At 45.0% G+C, this 19,012-nt stretch overlaps 1 protein-coding gene across 3 annotated transcripts in view; it reads left to right on the top strand.

Annotated features, from left to right (window-relative positions):
- The window catches only part of RNF8 (ring finger protein 8), a 34,792-nt gene that overhangs the window by 11,319 nt on the left and 4,461 nt on the right, over positions 1–19,012 (top strand). The window contains exons 3-7 of one of the 3 annotated variants that reach the window (XM_036074352.2): positions 6,561–7,301; positions 9,592–9,654; positions 12,051–12,140; positions 14,463–14,570; positions 16,480–16,684. In XM_036074352.2, coding sequence (XP_035930245.1) covers positions 6,561–7,301; positions 9,592–9,654; positions 12,051–12,140; positions 14,463–14,570; positions 16,480–16,684 — 1,207 coding nt within the window. The remainder of the gene's footprint in view (positions 1–6,560; positions 7,302–9,591; positions 9,655–12,050; positions 12,141–14,462; positions 14,571–16,479; positions 16,685–19,012) is intronic. The other 2 variants (XM_036074354.2, XM_036074353.2) reach the window with 2 other exon arrangements.

The raw sequence follows: 19,012 nt of genomic DNA, 5'->3' as shown, positions 1-19,012 counted from the left end.
CTCCCTGGTGATTCCTACCTTCATGTCTGCAGGCTCTGGCATTTAATGTGTCTGGTGAATTCGATCATCTGTGAACAAACCTTGTTGCTTGGGACAGTTCAGCTTCTGGTTGTCCAGCAGCTGGAGCAGTGGCTCTCAACCCCATTTCCAGTTTTTGTGCTTACCTGGGGTTTTTCTAAATATACTGCTGGTATCACATTAAAATTAAGAACTTCCATGGGCGCCTGGGTGGCTCAGTTGGTTAAGCAACTGCCTTCGGCTCAGGTCATGATCCTGGAGTCCCGGGATCGAGTCCCGCATCGGGCTCCCTGCTCGGCAGGGAGTCTGCTTCTCCCTCTGACCCTCCTACCTCTCATGCTCTCTGTCTCTCATTCTCTCTCTCTCAAATAAATAAATAAAAATCTTTAAAAAATAAATAAATAAATAAAATAAAATAAAATTAAGAACTTCCATTCATCAAAAGACACCATTCAGAGAGGGAAAGGCAAACTCAGAGTAGAAGATATTTGCTACACATAATCGATGAAGGATTTATGTTTGAATATGTACAGAACTCCAGATCAATAAGACAAAGAAAGATAACCCAGTTTGTTTGTTTGTTTTTTAAGATTTTATTTATTTATTTGACAGAGAGAGACACAGAGAGGGAACACAAGCAGGGGGAGAGGGAGAAGCAGGCTTCCTGCGGAGCAGGGAGCCCGACGCGGGGCTCGATCACAGGACCCTGGGATCATGACCTGAGCTGAAGGCAGACGCTTAACAACTGAGTCACCCAGGCGCCCTGAAAGATAACCCAGTTTTAAAAATGGGCAAGAGCCAGGCACTTCACAAAAGATTATGCCCAAATGTTCAGTATCCATGAGAAGTTGTTCAACCTCATTAGGGATCAGGGAAATGCAAATTAAAACCACAATGGAATACCACTACATACCCGCCAGAGTGGCTAAAATTAAATACTGACCATCCTAGGCATTAGCAAGGATGAGGGCAAATAGTCTTTTGGTAGAAGTATAAATTGGTACAATCATTTTGGAGAATTATTTGGCATTATTTATTACAGTTGCACATATATACAGTTGCACATATTCTCCTGACAATAATTTCACTGCCAAGGAAACAGCCCAGGTGTTCATCAACAGTAGATACAATCTTACAGTGAAACCTTATACTAGAATGAATATGAATGAACTGCTATATTCAACAGCATGGATTAATCTCACAAACAATATTGAGTGAAAGAAGACAGACACAGAAGAATACATATTATATGATGCCATTTATATAATTGTCCAAACTAGGCAAAACTAGTGTGTGATGTTAAGCCACACTAGTAGAACCCTTATGGAGTGGGAGGGGCTTAGGCGCTAGAGGGAAGTAGGGGTGGGGGGTGGGGGGACGTTCTGGGATGCTGAGAATGTGGAATTTTTTTTTAAACCTTGTAGTTACACTGAGATGTTCACTTTGTGATTATTCATCTAGTTGTACATTTATGATTTGTGCACTTTTATGTTTGTGTATTATGCTTTAGTAAAGAATTTCTAATACCAAATGCTGGTGAGCATGCAGAGTAACTGGAACTCTTAAACACCGCAAGTGAGAATACACAATGATACCACCACTTCGAAAAACAGTTTGGCAGTTTTTGTTCTTGTTTTTTTAAACAACAAACATTTACTTCTCACAGTTCAGGAGTTTGGTAGGCATCAAGATCAGTGATTAGGCAGGCAGGTTTAGTTTCTGATGAGAACTCACTTCCTGGTTTGAAGATGGCTGCCTTTTTTTCTTTTTTTTTTAAGGGGGGGGTGGGGAGGGAGAGAGAGAATCTTCAGCAGGCTCCATGCCCAATGTGGAGCTCTGCAGGGGCTTGATCTCACGGCCCTGAGATCATGACCTGAGCCAAAATACAGAGTCAGACACTTAAACCAACTGAGCTGCCCAGGGGCCCCAAAGATGACTGTCTTCTTGTTTCATCTTCACATGGCAGAGAGCACTGAGAGCGGAAGCAAGCTCTCCCATTTCTTCTTCTTCCTCCCTCCCTCCCTCCCTTCCTCCTCCCTCCTCCTCCCCTCCCCTTCTTCTTCTTCTCTTCCTCCTTCTTCCCCCCCCCACCCCGGTTTGGCAGTTTCTTACAGTTAAACATACACTTCCCCAGCATTCCTGTTCCTGTCCCAAATTAATGAAAACTTACGTTCTCACAGAACCTGGATGTGAGTGTTTCTCGTGGCTTTATTCATAATCACCAGAAACTAAAAAAAAACGATGCTAGGGAGTGGATAAACAAACTGATATGCCCATTCTCTGGAATACTGCTTACCAATAAAAATACCAAACTACTGTTAATGCAACAAAATGGATGAATCTTAGTCATTATGCTAAGTGAAAGAAGCCAGACTCAAAAGGATGCATTCTATGTGATTCCATTTATACAACATTCTGGAAAAGGCAAACCTATGTAGGGCAGAGAATATGTGAGTAGTTGCCTGGGAATGAAGGAAGGGTTAACTGTAAAGGGGCACTGTGTCTTGGTACAAATTGTGCACGTACCATATGTGTTTGTGTATAAACTTGACTTTGGGGACGCCTGGGTGGCTCAGTTGATTAAGTGTCTGCCTTCAGCTCAGTTCATGATCCCGGGGTCCTGGGATTGAGTCTCGCATCAGATTCCTTGCTCAGTGGGGAGCCTGCTTCTCCCTCTGCTGCTCCCCCTGCTTGCGCATTCGCGCGCTCTCTCTCTCTCTCTCTCTGACAAATAAATAAATAAAATCTTTTTTTTTTTAAAGATTTTATTTATTTATTTGACAGAGAGAGACAGCGAGAGGGAATACAAGCAGGGGGAGTGGGAGAGGGAGAAGCAGGCTTCCCGTGGAGCAGGGAGCCTGATGGCGGGGCTCAATCCCGGGACTCCGGGATCGTGACCTGAGCTGAGGGCAGATGCTTAACAACTGAGCCACCCAGGCGCCCCAAATAAATAAAATCTTAAAAAAAAAAAGCAACTGGGGCACCTGGGTGGCTCAGATAACCGTCTGCCTTCGGCTCAGGTCATGATCACAGGGTCCTGGGATCGAGTCCCGCATCGGGCTCCCTGCTACGCGGGGAGCCTGCTTCTCCCTCTGCCTCTGCCTGTGCCTCTCTGTCTCTCTGACTCTCATGAATAAATAAATAAAACATTAAAAAAAAAAAAAAGCAACTGGACTTTAAAAATCCTGATACCTAGTCCCCATCTCAGACCAATTAGCCCAGTGTTTCTTTTAAACATTTCCAGGTGATTTCACTGGACAGTCAAGGTTGAGAACCACCGGGCTACATAAATCATTTAGTGAACTGCCTGTTGGCTTTGGGTTTCCACTCTCCTCAACAGCTGATTAAAAATGCTGGGCAGAGACTGAGCATCAAGTGAAGTAATTGGTGTTTACGTGGGTGCAGGTTATCCCACCTTTTCCCCATTGATGGCTAGGAGTCACTGGGCAGGCTTTTCTTTGGTTATCACTTTGCTGTTGCTGATAGTGCTCAAACTGGGGATCGTGAAAACCAACATCAAGAAAGGCTTGAGGGGCGCCTGGGTGGCTCAGTTGGTTAAGCGTCTGCCTTTGGCTCAGGTCATGATCCCAGGATCCTGGGATTGAGCCCAGCGTCAGGCTTCCTGCTTGGTGGGGAGTCTGCTTCTCCCTCTCCTCCCTGCTTATGTGCTCTCTCTTGCCATCTCTGTCTCTCTCAAATAAATAAGTAAAATCTTAAAAAAAAAAAAAAAAGGCTTGAACACAGTTTGATTTATTTAAACCATTGCATTTAAGATCATATCCTGGGCAATACTCGATTGTTCTTACACAGTCATGGTATTTTCAACCTTTTCTAGTCACCTTGTGAACAGACCTGACTTGGGGCTGTGGTCCAAAGTACACCACTAGATGTCACCAAGGAGTGATGAATGGATAAACAGATGGATCCAAGGGTAAAATGGGATGGGAAGATGTTGAGAGTTTATTTTCTGGATCTAAAGGGCTCTGAAGGAGGCGGGTTACTGCGGAGGATCTAGGGAAGGGTTTGCAGTACCTCTTAAAAGTTCACCCCAGTTTTTTAGGGGTTCCTTATTTGCTCCAGACTTGGGCTGCTTCTGTAACCTTCTTCTTTTATTTAACCCTCTCTTTGTCTTTGAGATTTTTCTTAAATATCTGTACCTTGGCAATAGGTGGCCTCCTGTGTCATATTACTTTCCCTGAGACCCTTTTCCTGTGTATAATCTGTAATTAACTATTCTGCTATAGAACTGTTCTCAAATAGAGTCTTTTGGCCTCCCTCCCCCTCCTTTTTTATTTCTGCCTGTGTTGTTTCAGAAGTCAGCAGAACTCAACACTCTCATAATTTCTCAGGCTGAATATGAATAGAAAGGTTGGGAGAAGGTTAGCCAGATAAGCCAGGTTAGGCCCAAGGCAGTGAGTTAAAGCCAGTCTTTCTGTATGTATCTATGTTCATTTTTCTCTTCCTCTCTCCCCTCCAGCCGCATAATATAAAACAAGAAGCAAGGGCCTACTACCAACCCAGAACTGAGATCCAAACTCTAGTCTTCATCCTCTGTGCCTTGTAGTCAAGCCCCCATCCCTCATTTTTGGGTTGACAGGTATCTTTTCTAGCTGTGAGGAGGTAGCTGTAGTTACCAACTTGAACATAGTCTTAATCCCAGTTCAGATGTGACCTTCATCTCTGGACTGTCTCCCAAAGATAAGTTCTTTTTTCTTTTTTTTTTTTTAAGATTTTATTTATTTGACGAAGAGAGACACAGCGAGAGAGGGAACACAAGCAGGGGGAGTGGGAGAGGGAGAAGCAGGCTCCCTGCAGAGCAGGGAGCTCAGTGCAGGGGTCGATCCCAGCACCCTGGGATCGTGACCTGAGCCGAAGGCAGACGCTTAATGACTGAGCCACCCAGGCGCCCCTTTTTTTCTTTTGTTTTTTTTAAAGATTTTGTTTATTTATTTGACAGAGACACAGCAAGAGAGGGAGATAAGTTCTTAATATGGGTTAAAATGCCATCTTTGCCTTTCTTTCTTTCCTTCCTTCCTTCCTTCCTTCCAAATTTATTTAAGTAATGTCTACTCCCAACGTGGGGCTTGAACTCACAACCCCAAGATCAAGAGTCCCATGCTCTTCCGACTGAGCCAGCCAGGCACCCGCGCCCCCCGCCCCCCCAGCCCCATCTCTTTAAACTTTAAATCCTGCATTTGTTTCAAGTCTGTTTTTAGAACCTGTCATCTCCATTTAGCATCTCTTCTCTGGCCCAGCTCTACATGATAGTCCTTTGCATTTATAGGCTGTGCTGTGTAATCCCATATTTACTTATATGTGCCCTCGTGTTTTCCTTTCCAAAGTCAGCTGCTAAAAGTTGTTTTCATATCTTCTACTTTTGTGCTCAGTATATTTACCTTGCAAGATGCTGAGCACAGAATTGAAATGACTGTTGATAAGTCGATTGAGCCAGAACATAATAATAGTAGTGAACACTTATATAATGCTTACCATGTGCCAGGCACTTTTCTAAGTACATTACATATGTCATCTCATTAAATCTACACAAAATCCATGAGGGAGAGTCTATTATTATCCTTCATTTTATAGATGTGGTAACTGGGGCATGGAGAGGTTAAGAAAGTTAACCAGAGTCACACAGCTATTAAGTGATGAGGCCAGATTACAAGTCTAGGCACTGTGACTCCAGGGTCCATGCTCTCAACCCCTACACTGTGGTTTAATTTAAGTCATTAAAGTAAATATTTATCAAGTATTTGTTATATATGAGTCACTGTGCTCGGTGTTTTACATGTATTATTTCATTCATTCCTCACAGAGCGGTATGAGTTAGGAACTGTACTATCCCTATTTTGCAGACAGAACTGGGACACAGGTTAAGTAAAGTGCTGAAGGCCGGGCAACTCATAAATCCAAGGTGGTGCATTTGGGCTGTGAACTCAAGTCTGTCTGAGCCAGAGCACCAACTCTTAACCACTATGCTGTGTTCCCCAGTGGACCTCTGGGGCTATTAATTGGGTTAGATCCCAGTACGAGGTACTGATACATTCTTTTTAGGTTTATGTGTACTGGGAAGTGCTTTGCTCATTCACCAATGTGTTCGGGGGCCACGTTAAGAGACAGTGCTTGTGTGACTTTCCTGGCTAAGCCTACCTTTTGAACCTCATCATTAGACGCTGCTTCCTTTGCTAATAGCCAGTTTTCCAGTCTTGGGCCATGGCCCCCAGTTTAGGTCAATAGGAGCTATTCAACTGCAGTTTCTTTTAATGCTGCTGCATTTGAGTAATTCATCTGCCAGTAATAAGGTGATTCCTGCCTATTATACCAGCAGTTCTCTGTGGAGGCATGAATGTAAAATGTAGGTAAAAAGCCAAAGCTGTTGGAAGAATGCTGTTTCTAAGGGTGGTGGTTTATGAACCTTTTCTATTTGTTCTCAAGGGTTTTCCTTCTGAAAAGGCAGAAGGTTTTGCAGCAGCAGGAAAAAGTCCATTAAGAGGAAGAAAATCATGAAGCTTATTTCGTCTTTCTTTCCCTTTTTCCAGAGTCTGAATGGTGTTTGGCTGAACAGAGAACGTCTAGAACCTTTAAAGGTCTATTCTGTCCATAAGGGAGACCACATCCAGCTCGGGGTACCTCTGGAGAATAAGGAGAATGCAGAGTATGAATATGAAGTTACTGAAGAAGACCGGGAGAGGATGTATCCTTGTCTTGCCCCAAAGAATGACCAGATGATGGGAAAAAATAGGGGATTGAGAACTAAAAGGAAATTTAGTTTGGATGAATTAGAGGGTCCTGGAGCTGAAGGCCCCTCACATTTGAAATCCAAAATAAGTAAAGTGTCTTGTGAACCTGGTCAACCAGTGAAGTCTCATGGGAAAGGTGAAGTGGCCAGTCAACCGTCTGAATATTTGGATCCTAAGTTGACTTCTCTTGAGCCGAGTGAGAAGGCCACAGAGGCTCATGTTCACCCTGGCTCCGCAAAAATCATAGAGCTTCATCGTAAGAAGCAGAAAGCCTCAAACCCTTCAGTGTCTCAGAGCAGCTTAGAGCTGTTCAAGGTGACCATGTCCAGGATTCTGAAGCTGAGAACACAAATGCAGGAAAAACAGGTAGCTGTCTTGAAGGTGAAAAAGCAGACCCAAAAAGGGAACTCAAAGAAAATTGTGAAAATGGAGCAGGAGCTGCAGGACTTACAATCCCAGCTGTGTGCGGAGCAGGCCCGGCAGCAGGCCAGAGTGGAGCAGCTAGAGAAGACTTTCCAGGAAGAGGAGCAGCATCTCCAGGTACCACACAGGAGGGAAGGGCGCCAGTGCTCCTCAGGGATGGGCAGGCCCTTGGTGAGCCTCTGGCCACAGCTCTGTGTTTCTGGGTCAGGGACCGCGTGCTTTGAGTGCCAGGGACGCGAGATGGAATGGGAACGAAGGACTTTGAGAGGGAGAAGGGGGTAGCGTAAAGTGTTAAGACTTCAGCATGATGGTCAAGAGCCGGAGTGTGGTGCCATGATGGGGTAAGGTAGCTGGCTAGCCAGGATGTAGCTGATCTCAGGGTGTAAAGCTGAGGCCCCTGAGAACTGAGGTAAGTTCAGAGAGAGGTTAGATGAAGGTCAGGAGGCCACAGAACCACAGTACACTCAGTTAAACCAATAGTGGTCCTTATGAATTATCTTTCTTTGCTATGTCAAAGCCAAATCACTTAGCCCCAAGGCAGCGATGGGTCAGGTGGTAACTCTGCTCTTGTTGTACCTGGCAACTTAACTAGCTCTGATGATTAGTTAACTCTGTAGCTAACCTAGGAAGTGGGAGCCTAGAAAGGCAGAAAATGTTTTTGTTTCTATCCTAAGCATCCAGCACAGGAGGGGCCAGGTATATTGTGATTCAGTTGTTGGGTTGAGTGATAAGCACCTTCCCCAGTGCCTTTAGGGGGAAGGTCGAATAATGACTGTCTTAGCTGTGTCAGGGTAAGACCAAATGTGTCTCCATCCCTGAGTCATTTGCTTAGATTGCAAGCTCTTGCACAAAGCCTCTAGGCTAGAGCTGATCCTGGTCCCTGCTCAAAATGTCAGTTCCCATCTGGCAAGAAGCACATGTTTACTCCCACCTACTTGCTCAGGTAATATTGAATGTCAAGAATTCCCCATTGTTGACTTAGAAATAAAAAGGACCAATCAGGATTGAAGAGAATAAGCTTTTCTGTTTTGTTTACTTTGCTCAGGGGAAGGAACAACCAGTAGTGTTGGCTTATTTCTGAACAATTTATAAATCTCATTCTAATCTCTGCTATCCCCTTGAACTGGTAGCATTAGCAAGGGCCATGGATTAAATGGGTCTTTCTGAGGGTATACACTGCTTGCTTATGTGTACCTTTTTGCTTCCCCTACCGGCCTGGACTAGTTCTTGCAGTTAATGGAGGGAGTTCATCTTTACATATTTAGCATATGACACCTTCACCAGAGCAGAACCTTCTTTAAAGGCTAATGTGTCCAGGAACAAGAGTTATTATTAATTAATATTTGTGGCTGCTTTGGTCATGCTTCAGGATATAGCTATAAAATCTTTTTCTATATCAAAATGGTAAAGAAAGGCAAAAAGGACTGGCTTGGAGATTTTCTAGGGTATTTGAGGGTCATATATAAATAGCTCATGGTGAAATGTATCTGGTCCTTTGTTTATGAGCTGCATGTCCCTCTGCCACCAAGCCCTAAGGATTTATTCTCCTCCTACTAATTGTTCTAAAGCTCATTTAACTGTTGCTTCACACAGATTTTTTTTTTTTTTTTGGAGCACCTGCCTTGCCTGGTGCTCTGTACTTGGAGTCCAGGTGGTTATGAAGATGCTTAATAAAGGGTTTTTGCCATTAAGAAATAAATCTTGTTCAAGAAATGAGATATATTATACACGTAAAATAATCAGGACAGTTTTAAGTCAATGTATATTTAAATTAGAGAATAATTTCCAGTTGGCGTATTAAATGGGCAGGTAATTCTTAAAGTAAAGAGGGAAGGGCCTAGAGGGTCTTGTAGAAGGTGCTGGACAAAGGACAACGATGATGTGGAAGGCATCCATATCAGAGGGGGCTGATGGAGAAAACAGTGTAAGTTGCAGCAAGGAGGAGAGGCAGTTTATGGGCTAGAAGTGACAGAGACTCACACTAAGAGGGCGGCCAGAATCGAGGGAAGAAACGTGGTGGAGCTTGTGAGTGTCAACCTAGGGGATTATATCTGAGTTTAGATATTTGGTGGCTTCGAAGCTCTCCGTTTACATCTTTCTGGGAGTCACGGTGTTAGCCAGTGAAGAAGACTTGGAGTATTACCCCAGGGGTTCTCTCCAGAACAACTCAGGTGGTAGCTTGAAGGTGACAGCCCTGAGGTGTGCAGTGTTTGAGTAAGTAGTTCACGCTGCTCAAATCCCTTCCTGCCAACAGCTTAAAGTAAAATGGGAGATTTTCCACCTGCTCCCTGCCCCCTGTTGTTTCCAGATGCTCACAGAAGCCAGTCTGCTCTGCTTGTTGCTAGATTTTGTTTCTTTTATCCCCCTCTCTGCAGGGAAACCTTCCATTTTGTTTTTGGCTTTGCAGGGTTTGGAGAAGGAGCAAGGAGAAGAGGACCTGAAGCAACAGCTGGCCCAGGCTCTGCAGGAGGTAACTTATCTCTTGCCACTGTACTGGGATTGTAGTGGGCTTCCCGTGGCCGCTGGCTGCCTCTTGTGCTTAGCACACACCTCTGCAGATCTCCACTCTGCAGACAAGCGGCTGCTCACACCATCAGGTTGGAGACTGGGCCTCACAGACATGCCGGGACTCAGCATGAAAACCTGGGTCTTCATCTGAGCAGACGTTGCTCTAGTGAAGATGGGACGGAGCCTTTAGCAGTTAGGAGGCTCTCTGGGGGAAGTGGCTGTGCTTCCAGAAAGGTGAGGGCAGCAGAGGGGCATTTCAAGCTATGACTTGGCCACCAGGGCCTGCAAGGGTCTTTATTACCTCACTGTTCCTGAGCTGAAGCCTTCCAGAAACCATTCAGGAATGTTCCAGTTAAGCATTTTAGGTCAGGTTGAGAGTGCAGTTTGACAGTCAGCAAAGCATAGCGATTTACTGAAAGGGCAAGGCTCACAGGAATAAATTCCCCTCAAAGATTGCCTGTAATTTATTTCATGTAACTTGACTATCATCTGATAGTCTTTTAAACCTGCTTTATCTTCCATCTTTAACGTGTTTATGATCAGGAATTTGATGCAAGTTTTGTCGGGAGGTTAGTGGGATGGTTCAAATCTCCTTGAGAAGAGTGAGCAATTGCATTAGAATTTGTTTAGGAGAATTTTTCCTTACGTTCTTTTCTTGCATATGTAATTCCCAACCTTCTTAGAATGCTAATAGCCCCGTATTATTGTGAGCTCTGGGGGGAATGCCTGCCTTGATTTCCCTAAGGGGTGTACAAATAGCCTTGAAAAGCCTTGGGTGAAAATTAATTCAATCTTTTTGGAATTTTATTTTCTAAGCTTGTTTATTTTCTAGGGTGGGAAACTAGGTATATTTCCCATTTAGAGCATTATTAAATTGTATTGCAATATTGTTTTGAAATCGACTGGAAAAGAGTAAGGTTCTGCTACTTGGAAATCCCCAAGGGATCATTGAGTACCTTGTACCCACAACAACTCACCCTCTCCTGAGAGAGAGGAAAACATTTAGCATGAGGTAGTTGGCCAGTCTCCATTCATTAGTCTAAAATGGGATACTTTTAGGTCATGGTTGATAACAACATGCCTAGGGACATACCACTCTCTCAACTGAAACAGTGGTTGTTTTTTGGTCCACCCTGTTGGTCCCTCTGTAGCACTTTTTTTTTTTTACTTACTAGGCAATTACAAAAACTTGCATTTACATAGAGCTTTTTTTTTTTTTAAGATTTTATTTATTTATTTGACAGAGACACAGCGAGAGAGGGAACACAAGCAGGCAGTGGGAGAGGGAGAAGCAGGTCTCCTGCCGAGCAGGGAGCCAGATGTGGGGCTCGATCCCAGGACCCTGGGATCATGACCCGAGCCAAAGGCAGACGCTTAACGACTGAGCCACCCAGGCGCCCCTACATAGAGCTTTAAAAACTTTTCCGAATGCTTTCATATCTGTTATTTTATTTTCTTAACACTGATGTAGGAGGGGCACCTGTTGTCCCATTTTATAGATGAGTAAGTTAGGCACATACATCTAATCAGTGGTCAAGATGAATACCCAGGCCTTCTGATATAATTGCTTTTTGGGGGGAGACCACACATCTTAAAATTTGTTTCTTGAGTAATATCTTTTCAGAAATATTTACCTTTATTCCACCCTTTTTAAGAAAGGATTTGAGGTGAGAATTAAAGTGTAAGCTATACTTAAGCGCAAGGATGCTCAGAAATTTTCATAGTAGAATCTCTTGACATTCAGTGTAGGCAGTTAGTCACAATGATTGAGCTATTAGCTCTTGGGTGTGCCAGCTTCCAGAAGACACAGGCAGGGTTCAGGCAGCACTGCCTTACAAGCACGTCGTATGTGATTTGTAGAATAAATAGGTTAAAGGTCTTTTTTATCTCAATAAAAATGATTATCTAGACATTCCATTTCTCCCTGATTATTTCTTAAAAGCCACTCCCAGTGCTGGGTAGCCTCAGATTACTTACCAGCTCTTGAGCATTGGTTCCCAGAATCACTTGGGCGGCTTTTTAAAAAAAATGCACATTCCTGGGCCCCCAGCCAAACCTACAGAATCAGACTCTCTGGAAGGCAGTGTAAGTTCTTTAGTTGATTTGGATGGCCATTGAGGTTGGGTTATTTCCAGAGGGATTAATGGATTTGATGACCTCCCTCCCTAGCTGCCCCCTTCCCTGAAGAAAACCAGCAGGTAAGTGGGCTGTCCTGAAGGAACAAAGGCATTCTTGAAATTGCCAATCCATTGATCCCTTGAACCAAAGCCACTGATGGAGGGAGCAGGCTCGTGTGTGGCTGAAAGGAAAGATGCAGTATAAGCTCATCTTGAATATGTATCTGCTATGTTTCTGCAGCATCGGGCTCTAATGGAAGAACTAAATCGCAGCAAGAAGGACTTTGAAGCAATCATTCAAGCCAAGAACAAAGAATTGGAACAGACCAAGGTACTAGAAAGAAGATGAAGGTTTAGAATTTGGTTAGTACATGCAACTCAGCATTTTCAACAGTGCAAGGGTTGCTATGGTGAATGAAGAGAGAGATTATGGCAGTTCTCTGCCTCAGGGGATATAATCCGTAAAATTATTCAGGCCTATAGAAGGGTCTGCCTCTAAGACATTTTTTTCCTTCCCTCATTCAGAAGCGAAATGGTGGGAATGAGACTCTCATCCTGCAGTCTCGTCCTTTGGCTGTGGTAGATGCCCCTTCAGAGTGTTTCACTGAGACAGGCTAAGGGGTGGTATAGTCGAGAAACAGTTCATCCTGATGCATGTAGATAATTATTTCCCACATCCCATCAGTGGAATGCTTAAATTAGGGGTTCTAAACTCAGGTGCCCACCAGGGTAGACCGGTAATAGAAGTGAGTGGAGTGGCCTTGGTGCAGGATCACGGTAGGGAGCTGTGAGGACAGAGGCACACCAGCCAGGGGCACTCGCCAGCCCCCTTCCCTGCCCCCGTCCCCGAGAGGCAGCTCTTCTCTGCTGCAGGCAGTTGTTGCTGTCCAGAAGTGCAGGCCCACTGTTGTCAGATCTTCTGCCTTTTCCACAGAAGATGGAAATCCAAATGTTTATGTGAACCATTTCAATTTTAAATATTAGCAACAAATTCAAGGTTTTTTTTGTTTTGTTTTTTAATATCATGAGGGCCAAACTAAACAAATCTGCCAGCCAGATCCAGTCCACAGGCCACCGGTTTGGAACCTCTGACCTAAACTTAATGCCTGAGGCTGACTGCATCTCTCAGCCCACCCTTCCCCACAGACAGACCTGGAGCAGAATACAGAAAGGAGGAGACTCAACTTTCATTTGGTTTGAGATCCTTATCCTCTGTTTAAATCACATAGTACTTTCTTTCTTAAATTCCAAAAAACCACCAAATCTTTTTAAACCTAGCAATTTGTAAGTTTTCAGGGAACTTGACTTTAGTTAAAATGGGTCCAGACCCTCTTCACTGCCCTAAGCAGTGTGACGGTCTTTGCTTTGATTAAAAGAGACAATAAAAGATGAAAAATTGGGGCGCCTGGGTGGCTTAGTCGTTAAGCGTCTGCCTTCGGCTCAGGTCATGATCCCAGGGTCCTGGGATCGAGCCCCGCATCGGGCTCCCTGCTCAGCGGGAGGCCTGCTTCTCCCTCTCCCACTCCCCCTGCTTGTGTTCCCTCTCTCCCTGTCTCTCTCTCTGTCAAGTAAGTAAATAAAATCTTTAAAAAAAAATGAAAAATTAATCAGTTACTCAGATACACCCTAAATGGCCTTACCTTTCCCGTAAGGGGCTCCTGACACTTTCAGTTTAGGGGATGAGGTGCTGACTTAAATAAATGTTTGCGGGGTGCCTGGGTGGCTCAGAGCATTAAGCGTCTGCCTTCGGCTCAGGTCCTGATCTCAGGATCCTGGGATCGAGCCCCACATAGGGCTCCCTGCTCAGTGGGGATCCTATTTCTCCCTCTCCCTCTCCCTCTGCCGCCCCCCCTGCTTGTGCTTGCTCGCTCTCTGTGTCAAATAACTAAACAAAATCTTTAAAAATAAATGAATGAATGAATGAATGAATGAATGTATGTATGTATGTATGCATGTATGTTTGCTTCAAGAGAACATACCTAGGATCCTTCCCAAAAAGTGTGTCCACGGGTGGTCTGACCTCTTGGGGGAAGCAGAGGGAAATTGGACTGCAGACCTCTGCAGGAGGTGGAGGTGGCAAGCATCATAGAGCTTGGATCCCCAAGGGCCTGGAAGAGGCCCTCTCAGCCTCCTGCCTCCAGGGAGAAGTATAAGTATTAGCCTTATTTTGTAGAAGAGGCAGCTGCAAGGAACACAGGGGACCTTATAAACTAATTCAGGCTTCCTGCCTCTTTGGCCTGTTTTTCATGTCTGCTTTCATGTCCAGTAAGTTCTTGGTTGCTTGGGATAATTTTATATCACCTCTAAACTGCCGTTAGTTATAGGATATGTAATCCTCATTATAGTCTTGGGTGGTCTGAACGCTACCTTCAGTTTTTCTCATTTGGTTAGTTCTGGGGAAGGAGACAGACCTACAATGCAAATACAGAAAAAGTGGAGAGAGGAAAGAAAGGAAGACAGTGCCCTATATTAGAAAGCAGTTCTGAGAAATCATAACCCTCTGGGAAGGGGTTTCATTCTCCTGTTGCTGCGCCAGGTTGAATATTTTATTTAGACTCCTGAATCCTATTCCAGACAATTAACCTGTTCCCTGTCCTGTTTTGCATTCTTGTCGGTTCCTCCAAATGACAGGTGGGGTTGTGTGTCTTTGCAGGAGGAGAAGGAGAAGGTGCAAGCACAGAAGGAGGAAGTGCTTAGCCACGTGAATGACGTGCTAGAGAATGAGCTCCAGTGTATTATTTGCTCAGAATACTTCATTGAGGTAATTACAAGCAGTGGCTCATGCCTTCTTACTCTTCTCAACCCTGAACGGAGCATCGGCTGCACAGGTTCTGCTATAGGGAAACATTCTGAAGAGGTTTTTATTCTAGGAATCTGTTGTAGTTATCTGACCTCAAAGTGACTTCGAGAGGTGGCCATGTCTCATTTGTCTTTTGTAGTCTTCTTTACCTTTACTGATCTTTTTATTTTGTGTGTTGTTGAGTGTTTATTTGGTACAGTCGCTCTTTTTAGCTGCAATAAAGCCTTTATTTCTTTGTTGTTGGGAGAAAACAGGGCCACGTGGCATTAGATTTTTGAGGTATCAGAGTAAAGCTGCTCAATAAAGCTTCTCTTTCTTTACTCTGAATGGGCGCAGTGCTGAGAGTGGGCGGATAGTTCATTCAGCCTTTAACAGGGTGGTAAATGTCACTGACGTGTGACCACTTTGGGAATTCAGCCAAATGGAACATATTTCCGGGACTCTGAGGCTCCCTATGAAAACGAAAACATCTCCTAGGTTACCATTTGTTATCATGTCAAATTTTTGCATTTGTGACCAGTTTATCTTATACCATTCATCTTAAACTCAAGTTGTTAAATGACAGTGCTTTTCAGACTTCTTTAAAAAAAGAAAATGCATGTACACACTCCTTCCTTGTCTCTGGTAGTCTATAGGGAGGTTGAGTCTATTAGCCTCCTGAGAAATCTGTCCTGGGTAGATCTGTTTCTTTTGCTCTGGATCCAGTTTGACTTCAGGTCATCATTTCCCCCATAGTTTCTAGTCATTTGATTCCCTACTTTGGAGAGACCCAGTGTGGCTTTGACAGGGCTCTGCTAGAGGGACGCAAGGGAAGGGATGTTGGGCTGGGTGATGAGTTAGCCCACCCGGAACATCTCCACAGACAACAGACAAACAACCTGACCCGCGCCTTGTTTACCGCAGACTGCCTGACCTTTTCTACGGTCACCTTGTAAAGTCAGTGTTGGAAAGAGGTTTTATTTTAATCAGACAGGTTTTTAGTCCTGTTTGTGAGGATTTATCTCATACAGTTAACAAAATACCTCCTAGTTGGCTTTCTGTGCTTGACTTGGCATTTGAAAAATGCATAATTTCTAGTATTTTCCACTGCTATCCTAAAAGTAGGAATGAAGACTTTTGAGCCTCAGAAAAACTTGTATCTTAGGAGATGTACATAAACAAGAGTAGTGAAGAGCACGGTTTATATTTTCAGAAGTGAAAAGGGCCCTGGCAGACATCTGACCATTGGAGTGACTCGGAGGAGCTCCTCAGCTTTAGACTCCCTTCTGCTTTCCCTCTTCTCTCAGGCTTATTTACTTAAGGATTCAGTCACTGTCAGTGAATCCATTACATTTTTCCCATTGTTTTAGTTTCTTTTTCCCCAGCCTTTTTAGTTGTCTTTTACATGTATTTTACTTTTTTTTTTGAGTATAGATGCTGCCTCCTGCCGTTCTATACACTGAGTATTCAGAGTGTGCTCCCCGTCATCTATTAAGATTGATCTGATTCTCCATTAGCAGGTTATACATTTGTTTTCCATGAGAGAATTAGTGATGTATTTGTACCAAACATTCACACGCTTACTAGTCCTGCTTGTGTCCAGTGACGTTCGTTTGCAAGGTAGCTAGCCTGCCTTGGCAGTGTCGGCTGAGTTGGTGGAACAAGACAGACAAATTTGAACTTACCTTTGAGAACGAAGATGAACCATCTGACTTAAAATCTCCCATCCCCAAGAACAATTCTAATACCATCTGTAAGCCCTCTAGATGGGATTAGGGTTAAATTTCCATTTGGCCTTGGAAATGAACTCCTGTCGTAGCTTTGAGATCACAACCTCCCTGGGAAAGTAAGCATGACGGTTCTGATATGTGTGTTCACGTTCCCATTGTAGGCTGTCACCTTGAACTGTGCCCACAGTTTCTGCTCCTACTGTATCAATGAGTGGATGAAGCGGAAGGTAGAATGCCCCATTTGTCGGAAGGACATCAAGTCCAGAACCCACTCCCTGGTTCTGGACAATTGCATTAATAAGATGGTAGATAATCTGAGCTCAGAAGTGAAAGAACGACGAATTGTCCTCATTAGGGAACGAAAAGGTGAGTGGGTATGAATAAGAAGGTGAGTGCGTACCCTCAACAGAAGACTGACAAACTTAAGTAAGCAGATTTTTTGGTTGGGGAAGAGAGTAAGATAAATGATTCTTAAGCTAAAGAAGAGGAGGGAGAAATGGGAAAAAAGGAGGGAGAGTTAAAGGTAATGAACATGTGAGAAAGAGTTGAGGGAGAATGGACTCGCGTATTTGAGCAACGGGAAAGGGGGAGACTTAAGTGTATGTACCTTGGTTATGGATGTGGGTAGAAAACACAAGGTCAGAAGGTTTATTGTACCAATCACTAGATGGTGCTGTTGTTCAGGACAGTTCAGTTGCTGTCCAGGTGTTGGCAAAAATCTTGGGCTGGGTACACAATCAGTTATCAATAGGAGACGAACGAGTCAGAGATTGACAAATTGGAGAGTGCTTGATGAGAACACACATTTTATAGTAAGTCACAGCTTAATTACACAAATTGAACATAATGTTAAATTAGAGAAATTTAATCTTTGGGGATGCTAATATGTCTACCAGCTAGTCTCCCAGTTGGAGAGAATTTGGATAAAGAGATTGGGGAAATGGGTGGGTGAGTTCCCCTAATGAACCATGCTTCCTTGGTGAATATCCACGTATTCAACCAAGTGATCTCATCACCCTTGAAGCTTGCTGTGTTGAGGGTTGCAGAGCCCCTCCACTTGAGACTTAAATGTCCTGTGGTTAAAGATGCATCTTGGGGCAAGGCACAAGGAAGCTAATGGAGAGGAAAAAGGATTGGTTATTGGCCAGGGATGAGAGTGCGTAGAAGCAGGCTGGATCCGATTATCACGGTAATAATAGTCCAGCACAGCACTACCTTCTGGGAGAGCATCAGAGCCAAAGTGCAGTGATGTCAGTTGGCTGCCCATAAGGGCCGAGCAGAGAAGACCCAGAAGCTCACTGCCCCTTACAGGTGCTCCTCACCACTTGGCCATTGGTAACCCAGGTTCATCCGTGTCTCTGGCTATACCTTTCTCCCAGTCCAGGGAAACTGAAGGCCTAAACGCCACACTGCTAAGAGTAGGATCTTCTGTCCGCTGCTTCCTTCCTGCTAGCCCTTCAGCAGATGTCAGCCACTTTGAATAGGGCCAGGAATCTGCTGCTTGTCTGCAGGCGGCCATGCTGTGACTCTGGCCCTCAGCTGGTCAGCCAGAGCGGAGGCTGCGAGCCTGTGCGGGGCCAGGTGAAGCAGCTGCTGAGCAGGAAGTGGGCTTGAGCCTGTTCTGCCAAGGAAGGCATCTCACCTGGGGAAGGGGGGGACAGCCCTCAGGTGGTTCTTTGGAACCAAAGTGTTCTCCACTTTCCTAACAGCTGTGTGCTCATAGATTTTGTGGCCAGTTTGAGCCCTCCCAGATGTTTTACCTCGCAGGAGCCGCTTGATTCTGGCAGAATCCCATTGCTCTTCCCCTCACTTCTCCCTCCGTCAGCATTTACAGGAACGGTACACGCCACATGGGGATAAAGAGATATGTATGGCCTTGTCACCGTTCCCACAGCACTAAAGCCCATATGGAGGAGGGAGAGAGGCGAGTAGGCAGTCGGACAAGTCCCACGCCAGTGTGCTGGTACACTGTAGAGGAGCGGGCTGTCGGTTTGCTCGGGGCAGGTGGAGGTCCAGTAGAAAGCTTCATGGAAGAAGTGTCACTTGAACTGAGTCTTAAAGGTTCCCAGGGGTGGAGCTTTCCAAGCAGAGGCTTCAGCACAAAGCACAGAGGCACGAGAAGCAGTGATGTGTTCATAGCAGTGCCCCCTCATTGCCCATACGTGACAGAATGTCCACATGGGGCCAGGGCAGCCTGAGGATAGCCACGGCTTAGGAAGTGTCCGCTGAGGTATTGTGAATGCCTTCTGAGAGGAGCAGTGACCTGGGACCCAGATTCAACCCAGGTCAGCCTTTGAGTTGGAGTGTGCTGGGTCTCGGGGGTTGGGGGGTTGGGGACACCCATGTACTTTCTTCACCCAGCCCACTGACTGGGTTTCTTCTCGCGCGTGGAAGCGCGATAGATGGCTTCATGCAGCACTGGAAAGGGAAAGAAGAGCCCCGTGTCTTAAGTTCACCTCTGGCTCCCCTCACACAGTTAATCCTGTAGAATAAATCACATCAAACCCCCCTTTCTCTCTAGAGGCTGAAGAGGGTGCCTCTGTGCCTTGTCAGTAACCCTCGGAGCTGACGCGGTGAACTGAAGCGGCCTCCCCGCCGCGCTCCCCCACCGGGAGGGGCGCTGACACTGGTCTCCGTTTCCGTGGTTATTGCAGCGAATGCAGCTCCGAGGTGTTCTCCAGAGACAGGCAGAAG

This window comes from Halichoerus grypus, chromosome 9 (assembly GCF_964656455.1).
Source record: "Halichoerus grypus chromosome 9, mHalGry1.hap1.1, whole genome shotgun sequence".
NCBI classification, from domain to species: Eukaryota; Metazoa; Chordata; class Mammalia; order Carnivora; family Phocidae; genus Halichoerus; species Halichoerus grypus.
This window is presented reverse-complemented; position numbering and strand designations above follow the sequence as displayed.